Here is a 27762-nt window from a genome sequence, read left to right on the forward strand (position 1 = left end):
AATCCAAACCCCTAACGATGAGAACCAAACCAAAGCAGTTACAGACGCACAGAAGGAAGAACAAACAGGACGAGACTGTCACCTTGGCCATTCCTACAGAGCTTGCATTCAGTTCTGGAATGCCCTGATTGGTCTTATCTCCACGTTCCCACATTCCATAATCCTGCGGGAGAAAAAGGGAAAAAGAGGTATATGAAAAGTGCTATGGAAAAATGATTCGTTCACGTCACTGCAGGCATGAAGAAACATGAATACCTCTTCTCGAAGGCTACTAAATTCATGGCTTTACATATTCGAGCTGTGTTCTTTCTCGATTTCAGTTCATTTGACCTCTGGGTAGACTTTTGGAAGTAAATACTCAAGTGGAACAAAAATGCATACAAAGACACTCTCAATTTTCTTATTTCTAAAGTTAGTAATTTGTAAGAAACTCTTGATTTGTAGAGACCAGAACATTTTATCTTAAAATAAAAGGCTGCCCTTTACTTATCTAATACGTTTGAACTTGTATTAAATTGTAAGATGGAATAAAGAAACTTTAACAAATGGGTTATAACTAGGTGAAGCCAACCAAACCACTTAAAATAATTTAATACCTGCTTTTAACATTACCTCTTGGGAAAAAAATGCTCAGCAACTAACAGAAGCCAAAGTCAAAACTGAGGCTCAGAATACTGGACTTTCCTGGTATTTTGAAACAAATTAATAGGAACTGGCTTAGAACAGCCCGTCCACATAGAGGACTTGATACATGCATACCTAACTTTTATAGTTGATATTTTCACTGAAGAAACCCAAGCACTGGATACCGTTTTGAAATAATGCTATATGCACTACTGAAAGGCTGCAACCCAAGAAGAACAGGACCAATGCCAAAATTCTGGCATTTATTATCACAGAGAAAGATGAACATTTTCAAAATGAGAAATTTTAGACTTAGACACACGAGAGTGACTTCAGACTCTTCCCTGCCAAGCAGGCCTTGTTGCTGAGCCCCAGGACCCCTTCCCTTCAGGACTCCTCACAGCTGGGCCTTTCCGCTCCAACCCGTCCTCACTCCAACCTTGGAGCCAAGGGACTGACTCATCCTTCAAAACTGCTTTGATCAGCTCACTCTCCAGCAGAAGAGTCTAAAATGACGACCTGTTTATTCCCTAGTGGATCACGTTCAAATCTCTCTCTCTGCATGGCCATACCTCTATTATCCAGCCCCACCTCCTGCACGTCCACAAGCTGACTTTACTTTCTACTATTCTTAAGTACTCAGCTTTCACCCTAAGAATACTCCTTCACTCTGCACCCCTTTCCCCAAGCTGTTCCCATGCTCACAGCCTGTTCCTGCCTGTTATTGTTCCTGCTACTCCCACACCCTTTTCCCTCCCTTCTGCCAATCCAAACCCTACTCATCCACCAAGGTCCAGCTAAAGTCCCGCCCTTGCCACAAAGACTTCCCAAGTTTCTTTAGACCAGGGTTTGTCAACCTCAGCACCACTGACATTTGGAACTTGATCATTCTCTGCCGTGTGGAGCTGTCCTGTGCACTTAGTATGTTCAGCAGAATCGCTGGCCTCTACCCACTGGATGTCAGGAGCACTCTCCCCAGAGTGACAGCCAAAAACGTCTCCAGACATTGCCAAATGTCCCCTGGGAGGGGAAGACTGCCCGTGGTTGAGAATCGCCACTTTAGACCTGGGGTCAGCAAACTACGGCCCTTGGACCAAAACAGTTTGCCACCTGTTTTTTGTAAATAAAGTCTATTTGGGACACAGCCACGTTCACGAGTTCACGAGTTGCCTATGGCTGCTTTTGTGGTACAATGGCAGAGTTGAGTAGCAGCAACAGAGACTGCAGAGCTGAAAAAATTTACTCTCTGGCCCTTTACAGAAAAAGTTTGCTGATCCTTGCTTTAATGGCTTTTTAGAAAAAAAACAAACTCTACCCTTTCCTTACTGCTCTTATGCTCAGCTTTGCAGTTTAGCTGTTCTCTACAAGTGTCAGGCTCCACTCTCTGTAGCAGACAAAAGCCTGGAGGAACTGAGTTTCTACATATTTACACCCGCACACACCTGGCCCAGGGCACACATCTGGCTCCAGCCTCCTACCTGTGGGCTGCCTGGGGTGATCCCCACGGCACCGCAGCTCCTGCGGTGTTGCCCTTCATCCTGATTCAGGCTGGCCTGTGGACGTGCCACAGGACATTTTAGAGTCTTATTTAAAATAAGCGTGATGGATTCAAAGAGAGCATATGGCACATTCCAAAAACAGAAGCTCCCCAACTGAGCTCCTGGACAGAAACGTGCACTTTGTGTGCAGAGGTGACGTAATCTTATAGCTCTAATCTTGCTAACTTCTGGTCAGCCCCAAACAGCCTGGCCCTCAAAGAGCTGTATGATTTTTATTATTTTTGACACTGGGACACCTGAAAAAAAAAACACTGGGTTTGACACTTACAGCGACTTTATATGCAGCTTCTATATAAAAAACAAGATTCTGTATGAAGGCCACCTCGTCAAGAGTGAAAATAATACGTAAGCCTAGTAAAGAAAAACAAACAATGGAGTTAACGGAATTACGTTGTGAAGAGAGAGCTGCCAATTACAAATTACAAATATTACACTAGGAAATAAATCCTTTTACCCTCATTTTCATTTTTCTTACTAGGGCATCAAAAATTAAGTATGAAGTAAACTGTAACAGTTAATGTCTAATCTCGGAAGGAAGGAAGGAAGGATGGGGGGAGGGAAGGGAGGAAGGAAAGAATGGCTCCACTTTTGTGTGTGTGCCTAGGAGTAGAAAGGATCGAAAGAGAAGATGTGGGGCTTTCGGGTATGTGTTGCATTTGTGCAGAGAAGATTCCACAAAGCAAGCATTTTAGCCCAGAGCAACCACTGTCTTATCTTTGAGTGAGCCAAAGGGCGGGTACTTTTCCCCAATGGCAGATGGGGAAAGTGGAGCCCTCAACTACAGGAGATGGCTTTTCACCTCATGGATCTGCCCAGGCGGCTACATCAACGTGTTAAAGCAGGCGGTGACCAGGAGAGCTGGTTTTTTGCTTGGGTCTTTGAATGTATAACTGGTTATGACAAATACATGTTTTATTTTTTTTTTGGTTCTCCTGTTGGATTTTTTAAATTTTTATTTTATACTGGAGTATAGTTGATTAACAATGTTGTGTTAGTTTCAGGTATACAGCAAAGTGATTCAGTTATACATATACACCTATCTATTCTTTTTCAAATTCTTTTCCCATTTAGGTTATTACAGAATACTGAGCAGAGTTCCAACATGTATTTTTATTTTTTTAAATTAATTAATTTATTTATTTATGGCTGAGCTGGATCTTTGTTGCTGCATGTGGGCTTTCTCTAGTTGCAGTGAGCGGGGGCTACCCTTTGTTGCGATGCACGGGCTTCTCGTTGCGGTGGCTTCTCTTGCTGCGGAGCATGGGCTCTAGGTACATGGGCTCAGCTGCTGTGGCTCGCGGGCCCTAGAGAGCAGGCTCAGTAGTTGTGGCGCACGGGCTTAGTTGCTCTGCGGCATGTGGGATCTTCCCGGACCAGGGCTCGAACCCGTGTCCCCTGCATCAGCAGGCGGATCCTTAACCACTGCGCCACCAGGGAAGCCCCCAACATGTATTTTTAAAGTATGAATTCTTGAAGCTGGTATGGGTATGGTAAGATATGCACCCTTAACATCACTGGGGGAAGTTTAACTAGTAAACTGCTCTGAAAACAATTTAGCAATAAGTATGAGTAGCCTTTGAATGATATCTAACTAAGGGAAGGAAGCAAATAGAGATGGGGGTCAAAGTTGGTACTGCAACATAGTTATAATAGCAAAAAAAAAAAAAGAATAAAGGAATAGTCAAACTAATTATGGAATATCCACTGATAAAGTCATTAAAATTATGTTTATAAACAGCTTATAATATCAAGGGGCAAATGGTTAAGTTATAATGCTATGTAATAAAAAGACTATATTTATGCATATAGTATGACCTTAAATATGTTTTTAAAATGCATAGGAAAAAAAACTTGGAGGAGACACATTCGAATGAAAGTTGGCAGTGAGATTTTTTTTCTATGTATTTCATTATATTTTCCAAAATATCTACAGTGAGCTCACGTTAACTTTCATAACCAAAACATATTTTTTAAAGTGCCTGGTTTATTCACGAAGCCATAACAGTATTATTTACTGACTTCTCCTATTTTTAGAGTTTCACATTTGCAGCCTGAAATAAATGGGAAGCCTCTAACTCAGGAGCGTGAATTTAGGGGACTGGAGATAAGAACTCTGAGACACAGCAGCTAAGTGACCTAACTTGAGGCTATTTGGTGCACAGAGCGGGGCAGCAGCTTGGAGCTCGGGAGGCCTGGTGTCCAGGCCTCCATGAAAGCCAACAGCTTGGGCTTCAACGAGAACGATGCTCACCACCCAGGAGTTTTTGGCCCACTCACAGCATGGGTGCTATGGACTGAAAGACAACTCTGGGCAAACTGCTGACTTCTAGAAATTATTTTGTTTGTTTATAATTTGGATAAACGAGGGTGTGTCTAAAGAGGGTGACAGGGTAGTGAGAGGAAGAGCTGAAGGGCCTGCTACTCCGGGAGAAGAAAACTCTAAAATGGAGCATGACACCGTCTGCAGATATTTGAACTGCTGAACGTAGATCTGATCTAGGTTGGTCCAATAATTAGGCGACAGAGACAGCAAGGAAGCTTTGGGATCAACCAGTGAGATGCTGACAGAGCTGGTGCAACAGCCCTCGTTCTGCAAGGGTTCAGGAGGCTGACTGTCAACAGAGCCACAGAGTAGCGCACATAATGCAACGCAAAAAGAAGCATGCTTTTTCTTTACAGAAATAGCTTATTTTGAATACTGATCAATGCCTGCCCCTCCCCGCCCCCTTCTGGATGGTCACTCCCAGTACAATGAGGTCAATCAGCCCTGGCTCACCGGAGGCAGTCATCTGGGCCAGAAACAGGAGAAAGAGGGAGGTGGCATCCACCTGGAGGTGGCCCCACTGGTCGTCGCCCACGACGGTGCTGCAGGTGGCGGTGTCGTACTTGGCATGCAGGCTGTCCTTGGTACTCTGAGTGTGCTTGAACCTCTCCACTTTATTCACCTGAGAAAGCAAGTCGGCTGCTCGCAGCTAAGGGGTTCATGGCTGGCAAAGGTCAATCTCTTGGATCTAGACCTTTTATCTGTTACCTCTGGGAGCCAGTGGGATGGAAGGCAGGGGATGGATGTTCACTAGTGAGCACCACACAGAGAGGCTGTGCGGGGGACTCTTCCTGCCCATCACCAGAAATGTCTGAGCCCAGCGCCATTTTAACAAGTTCTGCAGGGCTGAGGGGTCAAGCCGCAGGGTTTCCTTGTCTGATATCTCCAGCATGAGCTGTGACACACAGTAGGAACTCAATGAGAGGGAGGGAGGAGGGGAGGGAGAGGAACCTCCTCTTCCTCTTTAAATTTCCAATCTTGTTTCCTTATGTTGAAAGGGAAAGAGCAATGTCGTCTTTGAAGACTAATGAGGCACGTGCCGATTAAGGGTCGGGACTGTATCATATTTATCTTGGGATCTGTGTAGATCCTAGTATGATGTTCTGTATACAGTACATGCTCAACAAATTGTTTTATTTACCCCTCACTGAAAATATCAATAATATCAATGTCAAGTTTTAAAAACTCAAGCATTTCAACTCAAAAGAAACCCTTTTATAAACTCAACAGAATAAACAACAGTACATGGCTTTCTAGGAGTGGCTTTTAAAAACAACGTTTTCTTCCCTGTTAAAAAAAAAAAAGGGCACATTCTCCTTTTACACAAGTTAACTCTTGAAAAGAGATTCTGAGAAAGTATTCTTTGACTCTGGTTCTATAGCATAATAAAATTATTGAAGATAATTTTAAAAGGAGAACGTAAGCAAAATATTTTCAATTTCTCTTCATCTTGAGAAGAAAAGTTCAGAACACTTTAAGAGTGTTAGTTGTCACCATGAATATGAAGTGCCCACTCAGATGACCCAAAAATACATCTGTCGTTTTCCACTTACCTGTCTCATCATGCACTGGAGAAGACCCCGCATCAGTTTCACCACGTTCTACGGACATAAAATGGAATCAGTAATAAGGCCAGCTTCCCTGCTCCATGAAAACAACCTCCTGACCACATGGCTGGTAAGCCAGTGCTGCCTGGAGCCTTCCCCGAGAAGGCATATACACGCATTCTGATTGTTTGGGTTATTTCTATCCACTGCATCACAAAGAAATTCTTGACAAAGTGACTTATCTCAGATAAAGGAGCTGGACCAGATGGTACCTCCTGGCACTGAAATCCAGTGACTCCTGCTTTTAGCAAGACAATTTTTATAAGCCTAGTACCCTGGAGCTTTATATCACAATTCTTAGTAATTTATTTTTGTTATACTAAGGATGAATTAAGTCCACCACCATGCCTGCCCCAAAATAATGATGCTTTGCCAAAATAGCCATTTGTGACACCATTACTGGACCACTGAGTAAAGTTCTTACAAAATGCAAGTAGCCGCCAACGTTTCTTAATAATATGTATTATTATTATAAATAATATCAATATCACTATGATAATCAGACGTTCTGTCCTGGTATTGTACAAAACACTTTACCTGGATTCCCACTAATTCTTGCAACACCCTTATGAGGTGGGTGTTATTATTTCCCCACTTTGTAGATGAGGAACCTGAGGCTGATGAAGCAACATTGCTCAAGTCTTTCCGCTGGCAGGATGGGGAGCAAGGACAGGGCCCAGGTCCTCTGACTCCAGAGTTTGAGCTCCTAGTCAATACATTGTGTTGCCTCCCACTTGCTCCACAATTCAGGCCCACTGAAAGACTGGTCTTAATATGTCCTATTAAAAACTCTATATAACTACTTCACAAGTGGCTGGAGAATGGGATATTTTTAGGTCAAAGTAGCCTGGCTGAAAGAAGTTCCCACCCAGGGCCTTCAGCGTCTCCTCTCTTACAGAATGCACATGGTTTGCAGGGGAAGGCATAGTGAAGGGCCACGAAAGTTAACTGCCAAAGTCTGAAATGGATCACCCTTCAGATTCTTCCATCTCTAAAATCCTAGGAGTCTAGAGTATAATCTCACTTTATGTCATAAACTCTTTTGATGCAGAAAATATTACCTCATAATTAAAAGATATAATTAACAGTTATAATTAACATTTCCTATGGTGTGCAGCGTAAACATTTGCCAATCGACTTCCCCTCAAATAAAGAAAAGTTATTTTCCATTGTGAAGAAGCACAGTGGTTCCCAACTGGTGGTGACATTACCATCCCTGGGGATGAGGGAGCATCTGGAAATGTGGGGTGGAGGCATTTTTATTGTCACCATGATGGGGGTGGGAGCTACAGCCATTTAGTGAGTAAGGACTAAGGACACTATATGTCCTGCAACTCATGGGACAGTCTCACACAATAACAACTGTACTGCCTAAGCCCCAAATGCAATAGTGTCCCTGTTGAGGATCATTGGAAGATCCTGTGTTATTTTCCATAATCAAGGGAGATGTCTTCTTTAGTTATTAACCACACTCAACAAATCAAACAATGTGGCCTATTTGTGCCTCTCTATTGTCAGTCACAGATAGGCAAATCTAGTCTACTCTAACCCAGATCAGAAATTGCTTAGAGGAGAGGTAGAGAGAGAGAGAGAGAGAGAGAGAGAGAGAGAGAGAGAGAGAGAGAGAGAGAGAGAGAGAGAGAGAGAGAGAGTGTGTGTGTGTGTGTGTGTGTGTGTGTGTGTGTGTGTGTGTGTGTGTGTGTGTATGCGCACGCATGCATGTGAGTGTGAATAGACAGGCATGGGTTTACTTGGATTTTGTGTCAGAGGAGGATAGGAAGTTTGGAGGACATGAATGTCAAATTATTACACTGTTAAATGAATGATTCACTTATGTAATAGCCAAGTTCTTAGAGGAGCATTCAGTGCTTGCTGTATGCATTTTCTTTTTTAAAATTAATTAATTAATAAATTAATTATTTTATTTGTTGGCTGCATTGGGTCTTCGTTGCTGTGTGTGGGCTTTCTCTAGTTGTGGCAAGCGGGGGCTACTCATTGTCGTGATGTGCAGGCTTCTCAATGCAGTGGCTTCTCTTGTTGTGGAGCACAGGCTCTAGGCACGTGGGCTGCAGTAGTTGTGGCACGCAGGCTCAGTAGTTGTGGCTCACGGGCCCTAGCGCACAGGCTCAGTAGTTGTGGCACACGGGCCTAGTTGCTCCGCGGCATGTGGGTTCTTCCCAGACTAGGGCTCAAATCCGTGTCCCCTGCATTGGCAGGAGGATTCCTAACCACTGCGCCACCAGGGAAGTCCCTATGTGCATTTTCAATACTACCCATTCTTGCCTTACCTCCAAGACTGGGTGATTTCATTACCTCATACTCAGCATGTCTAGTCAAATCCAGACTGTCCTTTCCTTGCTCACACAGACAGGCTTCCTCTCTTAGCTTCCCTACTGCTGTCAAGGCTGCCGCCACTCATGCCCACTTTGGTTGCTATAAACAATCACCAATTGGGCCGTAAGAACTCTCCCTGGACCTGACAATCCACTGGCTGTGCCAGCCAATGAGAAATGATGAATCAAAGACAAATCCCAAACGCTCTCATGCCAAGAGATCTATACTTCTATACATCAATGCTCCTTACTTCAATGCTATTACTCAAAACACTCTGAAAATACTTCCTGTGCTCAGGGGCAGATTATTTTCTTACATACTTAGTGATGGGCAAGTCTTCGCTTTGGTGGGTATGCTGGTTTCTAATTTTGGAAAACAATAAAAGGTCCTCATTGTGCTGTATGGTAACACAGGCACAAAAATTGGACACCACCAATGTGGTTCAAAATTAAAGGGTGACTATAAATTAAAAAGACTGCTTTAGAATGACTCAAACTGAAAGGCATTTTTAAAGGAAATTCCAAACATGTTTTAAGCAGTGGCAATAATGTTTGGATAAATATCCTTTCAACATGATTACTCCAAAGAGTATACACTTTGGAATGTGTAGTTCTGGTGTGCTGACTCTTTAAAAACTATCATATTAGTTTACAATGACATCTTGTATGTAAGTATGTATAAAATTGACAGAGCACGTGTGAGAGAAATGTAGCTAGTTAGAAATTTGGATGTCTATTCAGTGCGATTTTTTGTTGTTTTTTTATGGAGGGAAAAATCTCAAAAGGAGAGACACATGAGAGGCTGAGACCACCAAAGTGCCTCCCCAAAATATACTATAGCAGAAATGGAGGAGAAGCCTGTACCAGACTGTTTTGCACACACAGCTACCTCCTTGTAGGCTTTTCAGTTCAAGGAAAAGGTGCTGAGCGGCCAAGCCACGGCTGCCAGTCAGCCTTACCTGCTCCAACTCGTAGGCCTTGGCTTTGTCCTCATCGCGGTCAGCATTCTTGCGGTAGGCCATGCCCAGGCCCCACACAGCCAGGATGCTGTAGATGTTATCCCGCACCCAGGCGTCCTTCTGCTCGTGACTGGCTGACAGCAGCCCCGTGACGGGATTCTATCAGAGAAGACAAAACGATTCAGCACGGCCTTTCACCTAGCTCCTGGGCAATGAACGCTCACCCTAATCGGGGCACGAGGGCCGGGATGAGAAGTGAAGAGACCCTGCCACCAACAGTGTGATCTTGGGTGAGAAATGACATCACTTTTTCTAGGCTTTGGTTTTCTCATCTGTATAACGAGGATATTAGACTAAAAAAATCTCTGAGGGATCTTCTAACTTGTGAGTACTTGTTCTTTGGCTTTCAGACCAGACCATACTGTTGTAAGTAACGAACAGAAGAAACAGCAAACAGAAAAAGCCTTCAAGGCTTTTACAAATGTGCATTACACAATTAGATCTTCCTCTCCCTTTGTGTTTCCACACCATTTAGTAAAGCACTGAACATGGGAGCAAGAGGCCCCACTCTACCACTCTAGCTCTGTGTGACCGGGGAAGCCACCTACCTTAAAAAGGAGGTGCCGAGCAAGGGGCCATCAGGGGCTTCCCTGGTGGCACAGTGGTTGGGAATCCGCCTGCCAGTGCAGGGGGCATGGGTTCGATCCCTGGTCCGGGAGGATCCCACGTGCTGCGGAGCAACTAAGCCCGTGCGCCACAAATACTGAGCATGCGCTCTAGAGCCCGCGAGCCACAACTACTGAGGCTGCGCGCCTAGAGCCCGTGCTCCACAACAAGAGAAGCCACCGCAATGAGAAGCCTGCACACCGCAACGAAGAGTAGCCCCCGCTCGCCGCAACTAGAGAAAAGCCCAAGCAAAGCAACAAAGACCCAACGCAGCCAAAAATTAATTAATTAATTAATTATTTTTAAAAGGGGGTGGCCATCAGGGTTCCTATGTAGCTATGGTATCACCAGTATTTAAAAGGGCAGCTGAGTCACTAAAAAGCCAGACCTTCACAAAAAGTGTACAGAAATGTTCATCACAGCATTATTCATAGTAGCCCAAAAGAGGAAACAACCCAAGTGTCCATCAACTGATAAATGGATAAACAAAATGTGATCCATACGAACAATGAAATATTATTCAGCAATAAAAAGGAATGAAGTACTAATACATGCTACAGCATGGATGAACCTTGAAAACATTACACTAAGAAGTCAGTCACAAAAGTCTACGTACTGTATGATTCCAATTGTACAGAATGTCCAGAATAGGAAATCTATAGAGATAGAAAGTAGATTAGTTGTTGTCTAGGGCTGTGGGTAGGAGTGGGATGGGAGGAAATGGGGAGTGAGTGAGTGAGTGACTGCTAACAGGTTTTTTCCTTTCTGGGGGTGATGAAAACGTTCTAAACTTGACTGTGGTTATGATGTACAACTCTGTGAATATGCTAAAACCCACTAAATTGTACATGCTAGATGAATTGTATGGTGAGTAAATTATATCTCAATAAAGCTATTACTTTTTTAAGAATCTAGTCTTAATAAACTCTGTGCCTAGAAATAAAATGGATAAGATAGGAAAAGAGTCACATAAAGATAAAGCCTCTGTTGACTTTCCTGAAATTATGCAAAGAAATATGTATCTAATAAAATACATCATAGCAATCAGAACCCTGCCAGCTTAAATTATTATTCAAAAGGGTACCAAATTATTTACAAGAGGGCTCATTAAAAAACGCTGCTGGGTACTTTCAAAGTGATACTGCCAAGGTTACTGGGTAAAAAAAATATTGGCATAGTTTCAGATGATCCCACCTAAGGAATTAAATATTTGACTTCCTCTTTAATCTATGCCCTCTTCAAAAACATCTAAAACGCAACTGATGGGCCTTCAGGGGCAGCAGCATTCAGTGTATTGACACTGTTCTACAGCCAACAACTACAGATCAATGATATTAAAGTCAACCAGAAGTGAAGTCTAGGAATGGCTGAGGGACGGTATGAGTCATTCCAATAGTGGACTATTGGAGTTCTTTTTTAAAAAATCACTATGCACCAACAAGGTATAGCATAAGCATCTTTATCTGTTCTGGGTCCTGTTGGATAAACTCAGGGCAGGAAACCATCAGGAGGTGCACAGAAAGAACTCAGCCCCTTCCTGGCGTACCCATCAACCGTGAGTCCACTGAGACAAACAGCCTTCCAATGACACAGCAGTGACCGCTTACACAGCGCCAAGTGTGGTTTGGATTATGAAATGTCACTGTTAACTGAAAGCCACCTCTTTGGTTCTTTAGTTTGGGTTTAACTATAAGTGGATTAGTTCATCCCCACCCAGAGCTAAACTGTCTCAGCCTCATTCCACTACAGAGAAGCAGTCTGGGTGTTTCAGGGGATTCCCATATTCAAAACTGCATACACAAGCCATGTTAAATTAGAGTGCTGCTGCACTCAGCAAAAGGAATACCTACTATTATGAACTGAAAGACTGTGTCTCCCCAAAATTCATACGTTGAAATCTAATTCCCAATGTGACAGTATTTGAAAGTGGGGCCTTTGGGAGATAATCAGGTCATGTGGGCAGAGCTCTCATGAAGGGGATTAGCGCCCTTATAGGAAGAGGAGGGGGCAGCTACGAGGAGAGCTACAAAGAGTCAACGGTAGTGTCCCAATGCAGTATTAGAGGAGGTAGCACAGACCTGCACTGGGACTCAGCACTCCTGCTGTAGGGAAACTGACAATGACATCCTTAAACTGTAGAAGAAGAGGTCCAAAACAGATGAGCCTAACATAAACGGTGCTTCATCAAGGGCAAGGGGCCAACAGCTGGGCAGTTTCTCTTTTAAATCCAGTCATTTGTCGGCCCCTCTCCAACATTTGTTCATTTCTAATTTAGGGGAAGTGCCTTTCCTGGCTCCTGTTTATGGGAAAAAAGGGTAGGACCCTAAGGCTTAGAATGGACTGGGCCCAGGGCTTGGCCCCTATACTGTCATAACAACACTAAAATCTTGGTGGCTTATATTTCTCGCCCATGTCTTGTGTCCATCCCTTTTCAGCTGTGGTTCTGCTCTGTGTTACCTTCCATCTAGGAACCAGGCTCCTGGGACAGCGTTATGCCCACAACACTGCCCATCTCATGGCAGAGGAGAAGACAGACAGTGAACGATGAGCTGCCTCTTATAGCTGCTGGTTAGAACTGACACATATCACTTCCTCTCACGTCTCATTGTTGAAAGCAAGTCACATGGCCATTCCTAAGTTCCACAGGGTAAGGATGTGGAAGCCTCTCCCAGGAGTGAGAAGCAAATAACTGTGAACAACCATTATGTGAATAATTATTATCACTATTACTTTTTAGGTATGAAAATTATATTTATTTAAACCAAGGAAAGAAATCACAAGTTATGAATATTAAAAGCTGACCAACATCACAAAATCTGTACCTGCCTTAGACACTTCAGTAATACTTTTTATTTTTGAATTGCTGAATTTTATTTTATTTTTTTATACAGTTTATTTTATACATATTAGTGTATCCGTGTCAATGCCAATCTCCCAATTCATCCCACCACCACCACCACCCCTGCCATTTTCCCCCCTTGGTGTCCATACATTTTTTCTCTACATCTGTGTCTCTATTTCTGCCCTGCAAACGGGTTCATCTGTACCATTTTTCTAGGTTCCACATATATGCATTAATATACAATATTTGTTTTTCTCTTTCTGACTTACTTCACTCTGTATGCCAGTCTCTAAATCCATCCATTTCTCTACAAATGACCTAATTTCATTCCATTTTATGGCTAATATTCCATTGTATATATGTACTTTTTTTTAACATCTTTATTGGAGTATAATTGCTTTACAATGGTGTGTTAGTTTCTGCTGTATAACAAAATGAATCAGCTACACATATACATACATCCCCATATCTCCTCCCCTTTGCGTCTCCCTCCCTCCGACCTTCCCTATCCCACCCCTCTAGGTGGTCACCAAGCACCGAGCTGATCTCCCTGTGCTATGCAGCTGCTTCCCACTAGCTATCTATTCTACATTTGGTAGTGTATATATGTCCATGCCACTCTCTCACTTCATCCCAGCTTACCCTTCCCCCTCCCCGTGTCCTCAAGTCCGTTTGCTACGTCTGCATCTTTATTCTTGTCCTGCCCCTAGGTTCTTCATAACCATTTTTTTGATTTCATATATATGTGATAGCATACGGTATTTGTTTTTCTTTCTGACTGACTTCACTCTGTATGACAGACTCTAGGTCCATCCACCTCACTACAAATAACTCAATTTTGTTTCTTTTTATGGCTGAGTAATATTCCACTGTAGATATGTGCCACATCTTCTTTACCCATTCACCTGTACATGGACACTTAGGTTGCTTCCATGACCTGGCTACTGTAAACAGTGCTGCAACAAACAGTGCGGTGCATGTATCTTTTTGAATTATGGTTTTCTCTGGGTACATGCCCAGTAGTGGGACTGTTGGATCATATGGTAATTCTATTTTTAGTTCTTTAAGGAACCTCCATACTGTTCTCCAGAGTGGCTGTATCAATTTACATTCCCACCAACAGTGCAAGAGGGTTCCCTTTCTCCACACCCTCTCCAGCATTTGTCGTTTGTAGATTTTCTGATGATGGCCATTCTGACTGGTGTGAGGTGATACCTCATTGTAGTTTTGATTGGCATTTCTCTAATAATTAGTGATGTTGAGCAGCTTTTCACGTGCTTCTTGGCCATCTGTATGTCTTCTTTGGAGAAATGTCTATTTAGGCCTTCTGCCCATTTCTTGATTGGGTTGTTTGTTTTTTTAATATTGAGCCGCATGAGCTGTTTATATATTTTGGAGATTAATCCTTTGTCTGTTGACTTGTTTGCAAATATTTTCTCCCATTCTGAGGGTTGTCTTTTTGTCTTGTTTGTAGGTTTCTTTTCAAAAGCTTTTAAGTTTCATTAGGTCCCATTTGTTAATTTTTGTTTTTATTTCCATTACTCTAGGAGGTGGATCAAAAAAGATCTTGCTATGATTTATGTCACAGAGTGTTCTTACTATGTTTTCAACTAAGACTTTTAAAGTGTCTGGTCTTACATTTAGGTCTCTAATCTACTTTGAGTCTATTTTTTGTGTATGGTGTTAGAGAGTGTTCTAATTTCATTCTTTTACATGTAGCTGTCCAGTTTTCCCAGCACCACTTGTTGAAGAGACAGTCTTTTCTCCATTGTGTATCCTTGCCTCCTTTGTCATAGATTAGTTGACCATAGGTGCGTGGGTTTATCTCTGGGCTTTCTATCCTGTTGTATTGATCTATATTTCTGTTTTTGTGCCAGTCCCATCCTGTCTTGATTACTGTAGCTTTGTAGTACAGTGTGAAGTCGTGGAGTCTGATTGCTCCAGCTCCGTTTTTTTCCCTCAAGACTGCTTTGGCTATTCAGGATCTTTTGTGTCTCCATACAAATTTTAAAACTTTTTTGTTCTAGTTCTGTAAAAAATGCCACTGGTAATTTGATAGGGATTGCATTGAATCTGTAGATTGCTTTGGATAGTATAGTCATTTTCACAATATTGATTCTTCCAATCCGAGAACATGGTATAGTTCTCCATCTGTTTGTGTCATCTTTGATTTCTTTCATCAGTGTCTTACAATTTTCTGTGTACAGGTCTTTTACCTCCTTAAGTAGGTGTATTCCTAGGTATTTTATTCTTTTTGTTGCAATGGTGAATGGGACTGTTTCCTTAATTTCTCTTTCTGATCTTTCGTTGTTAGTGTATAGGAATGCAAGAGATTTCTGTGCATTAACTTTGTATCCTGCAGGGCTTCCCTGGTGGCGCAGTGGTTAAGAATCCGCCTGCCAATGCAGGGGACACAGATTCGAACCCTGGTCTGGTAAGATCCCACATGCCACGGAGCAGCTAAGCCCGTGCACTACAACTACTGAGCCTGTGCTCTAGAGCCCACAAGCCACAACTACTGAAGCCCGTGTGCCTAGAGCCCATGCTCCACAACAAGAGAAGCCACCACAATGAGAAGCCCACACACCGCAATGAAGAGTAGCCCCCTCTTGCCACAGCTAGAGAAAGCCCACGTGCAGCAATGAAGACCCAATGCGGCCAAAAATAAATTTTTAAAAATAATAATAAATAAATAAATAAATTTTGTATTCTGCAACTTTACCAAATTCATTGATTAGCTCTAGTAGTTTTCTGGTGGTAGTTTTAGGATTCTCTATGTATAGTGTCATGTCATCTGCAAACAGTGACAGTTTTACTTCTTCTTTTCCAATTTGTATTCCTTTTATTTCTTTTTCTTCTCTGATTGCCATGACCAGGACTTGCAAAACTATGTTGAATAATGGTGGTGAGAGTGGACATCCTTGTCTTGTTCCTGATGTTAGAGGAAATGCTTTCAGTTTTTCACCATTGAGAATGATGTTTGCTGTGGGTTTGTTGTATATGCCCTTTTTATGTTGAGGTAGTTTCTCTCTATGTCCACTTTCTGGAGAGTTTCTATCATACATGGGTGTTGAATTTTTTCAAAAGCTTTTTCTGCATCTATTAAGATGATCATATGGTTTTTATTCATAAATTTGTTAATATGGTGTATCACATGTATTGATTTGCATATACTGAAGAATCTGTGTATCCCTGGGATAAATCCCACTTGACCATGGTGTATGATCCTTTTAATGTGTTGTTGGATTCTGTTTGCTAGTATTTTGTTGAGGATTTTTGCATCTACAATCATCAGTGATATTGGTGTGTAATTTCCTTTTTTTGTTGTATCTTTGTCTGGTTTTGGTATCAGGGTGACGGTGGCCTCATAGAAGGAGTCTGGGAGTGTTCCTTCCTTCGCAATTTTTTGGAAGAGTTTGAGAAGGACAGGTGTTAGCGCTTCTCTAAATGTTTGATAGAATTCACCTGTGAAGCCATCTGGGCCTGGACTTTTGTTTGTTGGAAGATTTTTAATCACAGTTTCAATTTCATTACTTGTGATTGGTCTGTTCATATTTTCTATTTCTTCCTGGTTCAGCCTTGGAAGGTTATACCTTTCTAAGAATTTGTCCATTTCTTCCAGGTTGTCCGTTTTATTGGCATAGAGTTGCTTGTAGTAGTCTCTTATGATGCTTTGTGTTTCTGTGGTGTCCGCTGCAACTTCTCCTTTTTCTTTTCTAATTTTATTGAGTTGAGTCCTCTCCTTCTTTGTCTTGATGAGTCTGGCTAAAGGTTTATCAATTTTGTTTATCTTCTCAAAGAACCAGGTTTTAGTTTTATTGATCCTTGCTATCGTTTCCTTTGTTTCTATTTCATTTATTTCTGCTCTGATCTTTATGATATCTTTCCTTCTACTAATTTTGGGTTTTGTTTCTTCTTCTTTCTCTAGTTCCTTTAGGTGGAAGGTTAGATTGTTTATTTGAGACTTTTCTTGTTTCTTGAGGTAGGCTGGTATTGCTATAAACTTCCCTCTTAGAACTGCTTTCGCTGCATGCCATAGGTTTTGGATCATCGTGTTTTCGTTGTAATCTGTCTGTAGGTATTTTTTGATTTCCTCTGATTTCTTCAGTGATCTCTTGCTTATTTAGTAATGTATTGTTTAGCCTCCATGTGTTTGTGTTATTTATGCTTTTTTCCTTGTAATTGATTTCTAATCTCATAGCATTGTGGTCAGAAAAGGTACTTGATATGATTTCAATTTTCTTAAATTTACTGAGGCTTGATTTGTGACCCAAGATGTGATCTATCCTGGAGAATGTTCTGTGCACACTTGAGAAGAAAGTGTAACGTGCTGTTTTGGGATAGAATGTCCTATAAATATCAATTAAATCTATCTGGTCTCTTGTGTCATTAAAAGCTTCTGTTTCCTTATTAATTTTCTGTCTGGATGATCTGTCCATTGGTGTAAGTGAGGTGTTAAAGTCCCCCACCATTATTGTGTTACTGTCGATTTCCTGTTTTACAGGTGTTAGCAGTTGCCTTATGTATTGAGGTGCTCCTATGTTGGGTGCATATATAATTGTTATATCTTCTTCTTGGATTGATCCCTTGATCATGATGTAGTGTCCTTCCTTGTCTCTTGTAGCATTCTTTATTTTAAAGTCTATTTTGTCTGATATGAGTATAGCTACTCCAGCTTTCTTTTGATTTCCATTTGCATGGAATATCTGTTTCCATCCCCTCACTTTCAGTCTGTGTGTGTCCCTAGGTCTGAAGTGGGTCTCTTGTAGACAACATATATATGGTATATATATATATATACATATATATGTATATATGTATACATATATATGTATAGTATATATATATTATATATATATATATACTATATATATACATATATATATTGTTTTTGTATCCATTCAGCGAGCATGTGTCTTTTGGTTGGAGCATTTAATCCATTCACGTTTAAGGTAATTATCGATATGTATGTTCCTATAACCATTTTCTTAATTGTTATGGGTTTCTTTTTGTAGGCCCTATTATTCTCTTGTGTTTCCCACTTAGTGAAGTTCCTTTAGCATTTGTTGTAGAGCTTGTTTGGTGGTGCTGAATTCTCTTCGCTTTTGCTTGTCCGTAAAGCTTTTGATTTCTCTGTCGAATCTGAATGAGGTCCTTGCCGGGTAGAGTAATCTTGGTTGTAGGTTCTTCCCTTTCATCACTTTAAATATATAATGCTACTCCCTTCTGGCTTGTAGAGTTTCTTCTGAGAAATCAGCTGTTAACCTTATAGGAGTTCCCTTATATGTTATGTCGTGTTCCCCTTATGATTTCAATGATTTTTCTTTGTCTTTAATTTTTGTCTATTTGATTACTATATGTCTTGGTGTGTTTCCCTTGGGTTTATCCTGCCTGGGACTCTCTGTGCTTCCTGGACTTGGGTGGCTATTTCCTTTCCCATATTAGGGAAGTTTTTGACTACAATCTCTTCAAATATTTTCTCGGGTCCTTCCTCTGTCTCTTCTCCTTCTGGGACCCCTTTAATGCGAATGTTGTTGCATTTAATGTTGTCCCAGATGTCTCTTAGGCTGTCTTCATTTCTTTTCATTCTTTTTTCTTTATTCTGTTCCGCAGCAGTGAACTCCACCATTTTGTCTTCCAGGTCACTTATCCGTTCTTCTGCCTCAGTTATTCTGGTATTGATTCCTTCTAGTGTATTTTTCATTTCAGTTACTGTACTGTTCATCTCTGTTTGTTTGTTCTTTAATTCTTCCAGGTGTTTGTTCTTTAATTCTTCTAGGTCTCTGTTAAACATTTCTTGCATCTTCTCCATCTTTGCCTCCATTCTTTTTCCAAGGTCCTGGGTCATCTTCACTATCATTATTCTGAATTCTTTTTCTGGAAGGTTGCCTATCACCACTTCATTTAGTTGTTTTTCTGGGGTTTATCTTGTTCCCTCATCTGGTACAAAGTCCTCTGCCTTTTCATTTTGTCTATCTTTCCGTGAATGTGGTTTTCCTTCCACAGGCTGCAGAATTGTAGTTCTTCTTGCTTCTGCTGTCTGCCCTCTATGTGAACAATTATTATATGAATAATTGTGAACAACTATGCTGTCATGGTGACGTCACCTGCTAGCTGTGATGGGCTGGGAAACACCCCCACCTGCCGCCTCCACAGCCGAATCATTACTGAATCTAAAGTGCTCAGAGATTAAAATGGTGATGAATTACTTGCCTTTTGCTTTGGGGCTTATAAAAAAATTGTTAAAGTAATAAACTGAAATCCTACTCTTCAGCATAGGGAGAAGAGGGGAAACGAATTGAGATATTAACATCAGACAAAGTAGACTTCACAGCAAAGAAAACGACCAGGGATACAGAGAGATGTTACATAATAATGAAAGGGTCAGTTCCTATGAAGATATAATAATCCTAAATGTGTGTGCACCTAACAAGAGGAAAAGGGATACAGACATAGGGCCTAGAAAAGAATAGAGACCAGAAGTAGATCCACACACATATGACAAATTGACCGTTGACAAAGGTCTAAACACAAAGGGAGAAAGAACAGTCTTTTTAATAAATGGTATTGGAACAAATGAACATCCATATGCAAGAAAATGAATCTGAATCTAAATCCCACATCTTACACAACGTTAACTCAAAATGGATCAGAGATCTAAATGTAAAATGTAAATCTATAAAACTTCTGTAAGAAAACATAGAAGATGGGACTTCCCTGGTGGCGCAGTTGTTAAGAATCTGCCTGCCAACGCAGGGGATACAGGTTTGAGCCCTGGTCTGGGAAGATCCCACATGCCACAGAGCAACTAAGCCCATGCGGCACAACTACTGAGCCCGTGCTCTAGGGCCCGCGAGCCACAACTACTGAGCCCACGTGCCACAACTACTGCAGGCCACGTGCCTAGAGCCTGTGCTCTGCAACAAAGAGAAGCCACCGCAATGAGAAGCCCGCACATCACAACAATGAGCAGCCCCCGCTCGCCACAACTAGAGAAAGCCTGCACACAGCAACGACGACCCAAGGCAGCCAAATATAGATAAATAAAATAATTTTAAAAAGAAAGAAAACATAGAAGAAAAATCTTCATGACTTAAAATTAGGCAAAATTAGCCATGACACCAAAAGCACCATCCATAGAAGAAAAATCGATAAACTGGACTTTATCAAAATTAAAACCTTTTTCTCTGTGAAAGACACTTAAGAGATAAAAAGACAAGCTATAGACTGGGAGAAACTATTTGCAAGTCACATGTTCAACAAGGGAATTGTATCCAGCATATGGAAAGAACTCTCAAAACTCAACAGTAAGAAAACAACTTACTTAAAAATTGGTTGAAAAAAAACTTGAAAAGGGCTTCCCTGTTGGCACATTGGTTAAGAATCTGTCTGCCAATGCAGGGGACACGAGTTCGAGCCCTAGTCCAGGAAGATCCCACATGCCATGGAGCAACTAAGCCAGTGCGCCACAACTACTGAGCCCGCACTCTAGGGCCTGTGAACCACAACTACTGAAGCCCGCGTGCCTAGAGCCCGTGCTCCACAACAAGAGAAGCCACTGCAACAAGAAGCACGTGCACTGCAATGAAGAGCAGCCCCTGCTCGCCACAGAGGAAGCCCGTGTGCAGCAATGAAGACCCAACGCAGCCAAAAATAGATAAATAAAATTTTTTTAAAAAGGCCAACATCATTAGCTATTAAGGAAATGCAAATTAAAACCACTGTGAGATAGCACTACCTACCTATTGAAATGGCTAAAATAAAAAAATACTGCCAAACCACATGATCATTTCAACAGATGCAAAAAAAGCATTTGATAAAATTCAACATCTATTCATGTTAAAAACTCTTACCGAAGTGGGTATAGAGGGAACATATCTCAACATAATAAAAGCTATTTATGACAAACCCACAGCCAACATAAGACTCAATGGTGAAAACCTGAAAGCCTTCCCACTAAAATCTGGAACAAGAGAAGGATGCCCACTCTCACTTCTCTTCAACATAGTATTGGAAGTCCTAGCCACAGCAGTCAGACAAGAAAAAGAAATAAAAGGTATCCAAATTGGAAGGGAAGAGGTAAAACTGTCATTATATGCAGATAACATGATACTATATACAGAAAACCCTTAAGACTCCACACAAAAACTAGTAGAACTAATAAACGAATTCAGCAAGGTAGCAGGATACAAGATTAACAAACAGAAATCTTTTGCATTTCTTTACACAAACAATGAAATATCAGAAAGGCAAAGTAAAAAACAACCCCTTTTAAAATCACATAAAAAAAATATATAGGGGGCTTCCCTGGTGTCGCAGTGGTTTAGAGTCCGCCTGCTGATGCAGAAGACGCAGGTTCGTGCCCTGGTCCAGGAGGATCCCACATGCCGTGGAGCGGCTGGGCCCGTGGGCCATGGCCGCTGAGCCTGCGCATCCGGAGCCTGTGCTCCGCAGCGGGAGAGGCCACAGCAGTGAGAGGCCCGCGTACCGCAAAATAATAATAAAAATAAAAAATATCTAGGAATAAACCTGACCAAGGAGGTGAAAGACTTATGTGCTGAGAACTATAAAACATTGATTAAGGAAATTACAGATGATTCAAAGAAATGGAAAGATATCCCATGCTCCTGGATTGGAAGAATATTGTTAAAATGGCCATACTCCCCAAAGCAATCTACAGATTAAATGCGATCACTGTCAAATTATCCATGACCTTTTTCACAGAACTAGAACAAATAATCCTAAAATTTATGTGGAACTATAAAAGACCTAGAATTGCCAAAATAAGCCTGAGGAAAAAGAACAAAGCTGGAGGTATAACCCACCCTGATTTCAGACTATACTACAAAGCTACAGTAATCAAAACAACATGGTACTGGCACAAAAACAGACATATGGATCAATGAAACAGAATAGAGAGCCCAGAAATAAATCCACACACCTATGATCAATTAATCTTCGGCAAAGGAGGCAAGAATATACAATGGAGAAAAGACAATCTCGTCAGCGAGTGGTGTTGGGCAAGCTGGACAGTCACATATAAATCAATGAAGTTAGAACACTCCCTCACACCATACACAAAAATAAACTCAAAATGGCCTAAAGACTTAAATATAAAACATGACACCATAAAAATCCTAGAAGAGAACACAGGCAAAACATTCTCTGACATAAATGTAAGAATGTTTTCTTAGATCAGTCTCCCAAGACAAGAGAAATAAAAGCAAATATAACAAATGGAACCAAATCAAACTTACACGCTTTTGCACAGCAAAGGAAACCATAAACAAAATGAAAAGACAACCTACGGAATGGGAGAAAATATTTGCAAATGATGCAACTGACAAGGGCTTAATTTCTAAAATATACAAACAGCTCATACAACTCAATAACAAAAAAACAAACAACCCAATCAAAAAATGGGCAGAAGACCTAAAGAGGCATTTCTCCAAAGAAGACATACAGATAGCCAACAGACACATGAAAAGATACTCAACATTGCTAATTATTAAAATCAAAACTAGGGACTTCCCTGGTGGCACAGTGGTTAAGAATCCGCCTGCCAATGCAGGGGACACAGGTTTGAGCCCTGGTCTGGGAAGACCCCACATGACGCAGAGCAACTAAGCCCGTGTGCCACAACAACTGAGCCTGCGCTCTACAGCCCACGAGCCACAACTACTGAAGCCTGCGTTCCTAGAGCCTGTGCTCGCAACAAGAGAACCCACTGCAACAAGAAGCTCACACACTGTCACGAAGAGCAGCTCCTACTCAGTGCAGCTAGAGAACGCCTGAGCACAGCAATGAAGACCCAACACAGCGAAAAATAAATTAATTAAAAAAAAAATCAAAACTACAATGAGGTATCACCTCATACCAGTCAGAATGGCCATCATCAAAGTCTACAAATAACAAATGCCAGAGAGGGTACGGAGAAAAGGGAACCGTCCTACACTGTTGGTGGGAATGTAAACTGGTACAGCCACTATGGAAAACAGTATGGAGGTTCCTTAAAAAACTAGAAAGACAGCTACCGTGTGATCCAGCAATCCCACTCCTGGGCAGATATCTGGAGAAAACTATAATTTGAAAAGATACATTCACCCCAACGTTCACAGCAGCACTACTTACAATAGCCAAGACATGGAAGCAACCTAAATGTCCATCAACAGATGAATGGATAAAGAAGATGGGTGATATATATATATGTGTGTGTGTTTGTGTGTGTGTGTGTGTGTGTGTGTGTATACACAGACAATGGAATACTACTCTCCCATAAAAAAGAATGAAATAATGCCATATGCAGCAACATGGATGGACTTAGAGATTATCATACTAAGTAAGTCAGAAGAGAAAGACAAATACCATATATCACTTGCATGTGGAATCTAAAATATGATACAAATGAACTTATTTACAAAAGAGAAACAGACTCACAGACATAGAAAATAAACTTATGGTTACCAGAGGGAAAAGGAGGTGGGGAGGGATAAATTAGGAGTTTGGAATGAGCAGATACAAACTACTATATATATAATAGATAAACAACAAGGTCCTATTGTATAGCACAGGGAACTATATTCAATATCCTGTAATAAACCATAATGGAAAAGAATATGAAAAAGAATATGTATATATATAACTGAGTCACTTTGCTGTACACCAGAAACACAACATTGTAAATCAAGTATACTTCAATAAATAAGTAAATAAATGAAAATTTAAAGTATAGAAAAACTAATGCCAATACTAAGCGTTAACAGGGGCATAGAGCCACTTGAATCCTCATACACTGTTGGTGGGAATGCAAAATAGTGCTGCCATTCTAGAAAAGAGTTTGGCGATTTCTAATGAAGTTAAACAGACACTTACCCTATGACCCAGCAAACCTGCTCCTAAGTATTTACCCTAGAGAAATGCAAACCTCTACATGCATGTTTAAAGCAGCTCGATCCATAACTGCCAGAAACTGTAAATAACTCAAATTTCCTTCAACGGGTGAATGGATAAACACACTGTGATATGTCCATATAATGAATACTACTCGGCAATGAAAAAGAACAAACTACTGATACACACGACAGCTTGGATGAATCTCGGGGGCATTATACTAAGTGAAAGAAGCCACTCTCAAAGGTTACATACCATATGATTCCACTTACATGACAATCTTGAAAAGACAAAACTATAGTGACACAGAACAAATCAGCGGTTTCTAGAGATTAGGGTTGGGTGGGATGTGTGACTATAAAGAGGTAGCAGGAGGGAGATTTTTTAGTCGAAGGAACTGCTTTGTATTTTGATTATGGTGGTGGTTACGTGACTCTATACATGTTTTAAAATTCATAGAACTGTAGTCTTTCTTTAGGAAACTCTGAAGAAGCATGAATCTTGGGAATGATTCAAACAGGTGGTAAATCCTCATTTTTGCTTTATAAGTAGAAAAGTGGGTAAAACAGGGGAGCTGCTTCAAGCATAGGAAATGGCTTATCCCTAGATTCAGAGATGAGATGGGTGAAACGGAGAATAGTAAACTCAAAGGACAGAGGTGAAGTTTAAGGAGGCAGAAGTTAGGGCAGTGAATTTCACTGAGGGTAACGGTACAGTGGTACAAGATGACCGAAGAAGACAGTGTACATGGCTCCCTAGGGTGGTGGGTATGTAGTTTAAAAACATATATTCAATGTTAAAATTATCAACCTGAAAAATAAAGATAATAAAAGCTCAAGTCTTCGTCATATACGCTCAAGAAACAACACTTATACAATCTTCTTGGTTGGTGGCAATACCAAGATGATACTGAGAGCAATCGGGGATGGGGAGGATTAACAACAGAAGAGAGCAGCGATGTTGAAAAGGTGGCATCCACTGCTCCTAAGAAGGCGTGTGCATGTGAGAGGAGGGGCAGGTAAGGGCTGCAAAGTGGATGCTGACCCAGAACAGCAGAACACTTAAGGACTTAGAAAACAGGTGGAAACAAAACTAGATACAATTCAACAAGAATTTATTTATTGGGCTTACGTGTTCAATAAATGTCTGCTTAACTAATTTTAGTAGCAATCACTCCCACACATTTGAGATGACTCAGCTCCCTTTACACATACACTCCCACTCCCAGGGCCCCAACAACTCTTTAAACAGAACCTCTTCTCTTTTTTCCAAATCACCCCCCCCACTCCCCCATCCCAGCAGCTACCCTTTGACCCAGCCACATCTTGCCCCAGTATTTAGGTACAAGAAATTTCAACTATACAACACTGCCTGCAAGTTTTAACAACGAACGACCTACGAACAGCATGTGAGTGGATACCAAAAAATCAAGGCTATGTTAATGGAAGTAGAGTTTTCAGAACAAGGGAAATGAGCGTCTCGCTGAACTGCCAGCCTGGCAGAGCACACCTGGCATACTGTCACTGCCAAACACCATGTTTGAAAAGGGATATTCCCTACCTGGAACATACCCAGAGGTTGGTCAGGGCTATGAAGAGGCTGAGAGCCACAGCTCATGAAGGGAGAATAGGGTGTTTAGAGAAGGTTTAAGGGAGAGCAAGTTAGCATCTTCAAATTGCTGAAAGGTTGTCCTCTGAAAGAGGGATTTGATTTTTTTGGCTATTCAACTCAACGTAAGAGCTTCCTAATATTTAGAATTTTCCAAATAGAATGGACAGGGTTGTAGGTAATGTGAGCTCAGTCTCTGGTATTATTTGTGCAGAAGGTCCCTGAAGGCCGTTCCTCAAGGGAGGCACGGAACATAATGCAGTGTTTAAGGCCACAGCCCCCACACTGTGTAAGATACACCTGGGTTCAAATCTGCTCTGCCACTTATTAGCTATGTGATCTTGAGCGAATTACTTAACTTCTCTGGCCCTTGGTTTCCTTTTGTATAAAAAGGAGGGTTCGAAGCAGACTGGAGACCATGGGTCGGGACCCCTCGGGCCCTTTACTTCATCCCCATTCTAATGGAAACCACTGTTGCCTCTGCCTATCCAGTAACTGTTCCCCCCTTTTCTGGTAATGGCCTATAATTTCCCCTGCTCTGATTCAGTAGTGGTTCTGGGGAGGGGAGGCAGGGTTGATCCCATAACTGCCTGACCCCTGGCCACAACCCCAGCTGCAGGGAAGGACGTGTGACCCAGCCTGGCCAATCTAGGCACAGTTCAGGGATGTGCACACGACCCAAGCTGGACCAACTGAGAGCCATTCACAGTCAGGACTTTCTCTAGGGGCACTATAGGAAAAGCTTGCTTTCTACAGAGGGCACCAATCTGAAAGACTATAACCTGGAGCTGCCAAGGGACCACTTCTGCCACCACCTGAGATGAGCCTGCCAGAGAATAAAGCCCACTCTGAGTCAAACAGGGCCAAGTAATACAAAGAGATATACTTGGTCATTTGAGCTCCTAAATCCAGCCATGCCTGAACCTAGCCCAGTCGCTTGGGATTTTCAGTTATTTGAGCAATAAATTCTCTTTTGTGCTTAAAGGCCATTTGAGGTGGGTTTGTGTCAGTTACATCTGAAAGAATCCTGACAGATACAACTACAAATGCCTATTAACTGGCCACAGTGAACTAGATACCGTAAAAACATTTGATGCTATTAAAGAAATCTAAGATTGAGGCAATATTAAGGTAAAATACATAAGCTAGATGGTAGCACCAAACTACTTAATTTAACATTTTGCAGTTCAATTTCTACCTGGAGGGCACACAGATGGATGCTGTCATCTACCCACCAAAAACGGCACAGAGAGGATAGATTCCTTCTTCCCCTCCCTCCGTCCCAAAAGAAAATCGGAATAGCTCCTTACTGATCTCTCTACCTCTAGTACTGCTTTCCTTCCAATCCATCCTCCACAAAGGGAGGTCACTGAAAGACCTAGAATCTCAAGCCTTCACTGCCCTGCTCAGAATTCTCCGACCCTACAAGGTAGAACCGAAGTCCCTTGGGTAGCCATACAAGGCTCATCATGTGCTGGCTCTTCCTCTCACATCCCGCCTCATCACCCGTCGCTCCCTCCTTAGCTCCCCAGAAAACCCCAATTAGTATTTCCTGCACATGCTCTGCTCTCGCACTTCTGGGCCTGTGCACACACTCTTCTCCCCGCCTGTAATGCTCTCCAGCAAACGCCTCTCCTTCACATGCTCCCTCCTCCATGAAGCCTTCCTGAAGCTCCCTTTCCTATGCTCCAAGGGACAGAGGTCAGAGGCCTCCAGCTAACTCCTACCCTTAGACCTCTTTCCTTTGGATTAAGAATCGCTAAGTGCATCCCACCAACTTGCTCAGTTCCAAGGGAGGAATATACTGTTCAATTATTCAAATGCAATGCCCAAAGGAAACTAAGATAAATATTGAAAATACATGATTACTCCCCCCAGCCCCCTGTTCCCTACCACCCCTGTGCTGGTAAAGCAAAAAATAGAATGTGAGAATTTCTATTACAAAAACTCCGAAAACTGGTTAAATTCACTTGTTGTATGGGAATTTTGTTCTAGCAACTGTTTGAAATGTTAAAGGAGATGGGGAAGGGCAATGCCTTGGACTTGGGAGAGGTTTTTTAAAGTGGGAATGACATCAGCATTGGTTTTAAAATGACTGCATCTGTAATTGAGACTACTGGCTGTGTGAATAACCTTTCTTTTTTCCATTATTTATTTATTATTTACTTTGTAATAGATTTATTTTATTTACTTATTTTTAGCTGCGTTGGGTCTTCATTGCTGCACGCGGGCTTTCTCTAGTTGCGGCGAGCGGGGGCTACTCTTTGTTGCGGTGTGCGGGCTTCTCACTGCGGTGGCTTCTCTTGTTGCAGAGCACAGGCTGTAGGCACACGGGCTTCAGTAGTTGTGGC

The 27762-nt window shown here is 41.7% G+C and overlaps 1 protein-coding gene across 3 annotated transcripts in view; it reads right to left on the reverse strand.

The window, feature by feature from the left end:
* PHKA2 (phosphorylase kinase regulatory subunit alpha 2) overlaps window positions 1–27762 on the reverse strand; it is an 81724-nt gene that overhangs the window by 43433 nt on the left and 10529 nt on the right. For all 3 annotated transcript variants that reach the window (XM_082681078.1, XM_082681077.1, XM_082681079.1), the window contains exons 2-6: window positions 9406–9564; window positions 6060–6107; window positions 4960–5128; window positions 2452–2534; window positions 83–163 (exon numbers count right to left, since the gene is read on the reverse strand). In XM_082681078.1, the coding sequence (XP_082537204.1) occupies window positions 83–163; window positions 2452–2534; window positions 4960–5128; window positions 6060–6107; window positions 9406–9564 (540 nt within the window). The remainder of the gene's footprint in view (window positions 1–82; window positions 164–2451; window positions 2535–4959; window positions 5129–6059; window positions 6108–9405; window positions 9565–27762) is intronic.

The sequence above is a fragment of the Grampus griseus genome (assembly GCF_964374135.1).
Source record: "Grampus griseus genome assembly, chromosome: X".
Taxonomy (NCBI): domain Eukaryota; kingdom Metazoa; phylum Chordata; class Mammalia; order Artiodactyla; family Delphinidae; genus Grampus; species Grampus griseus.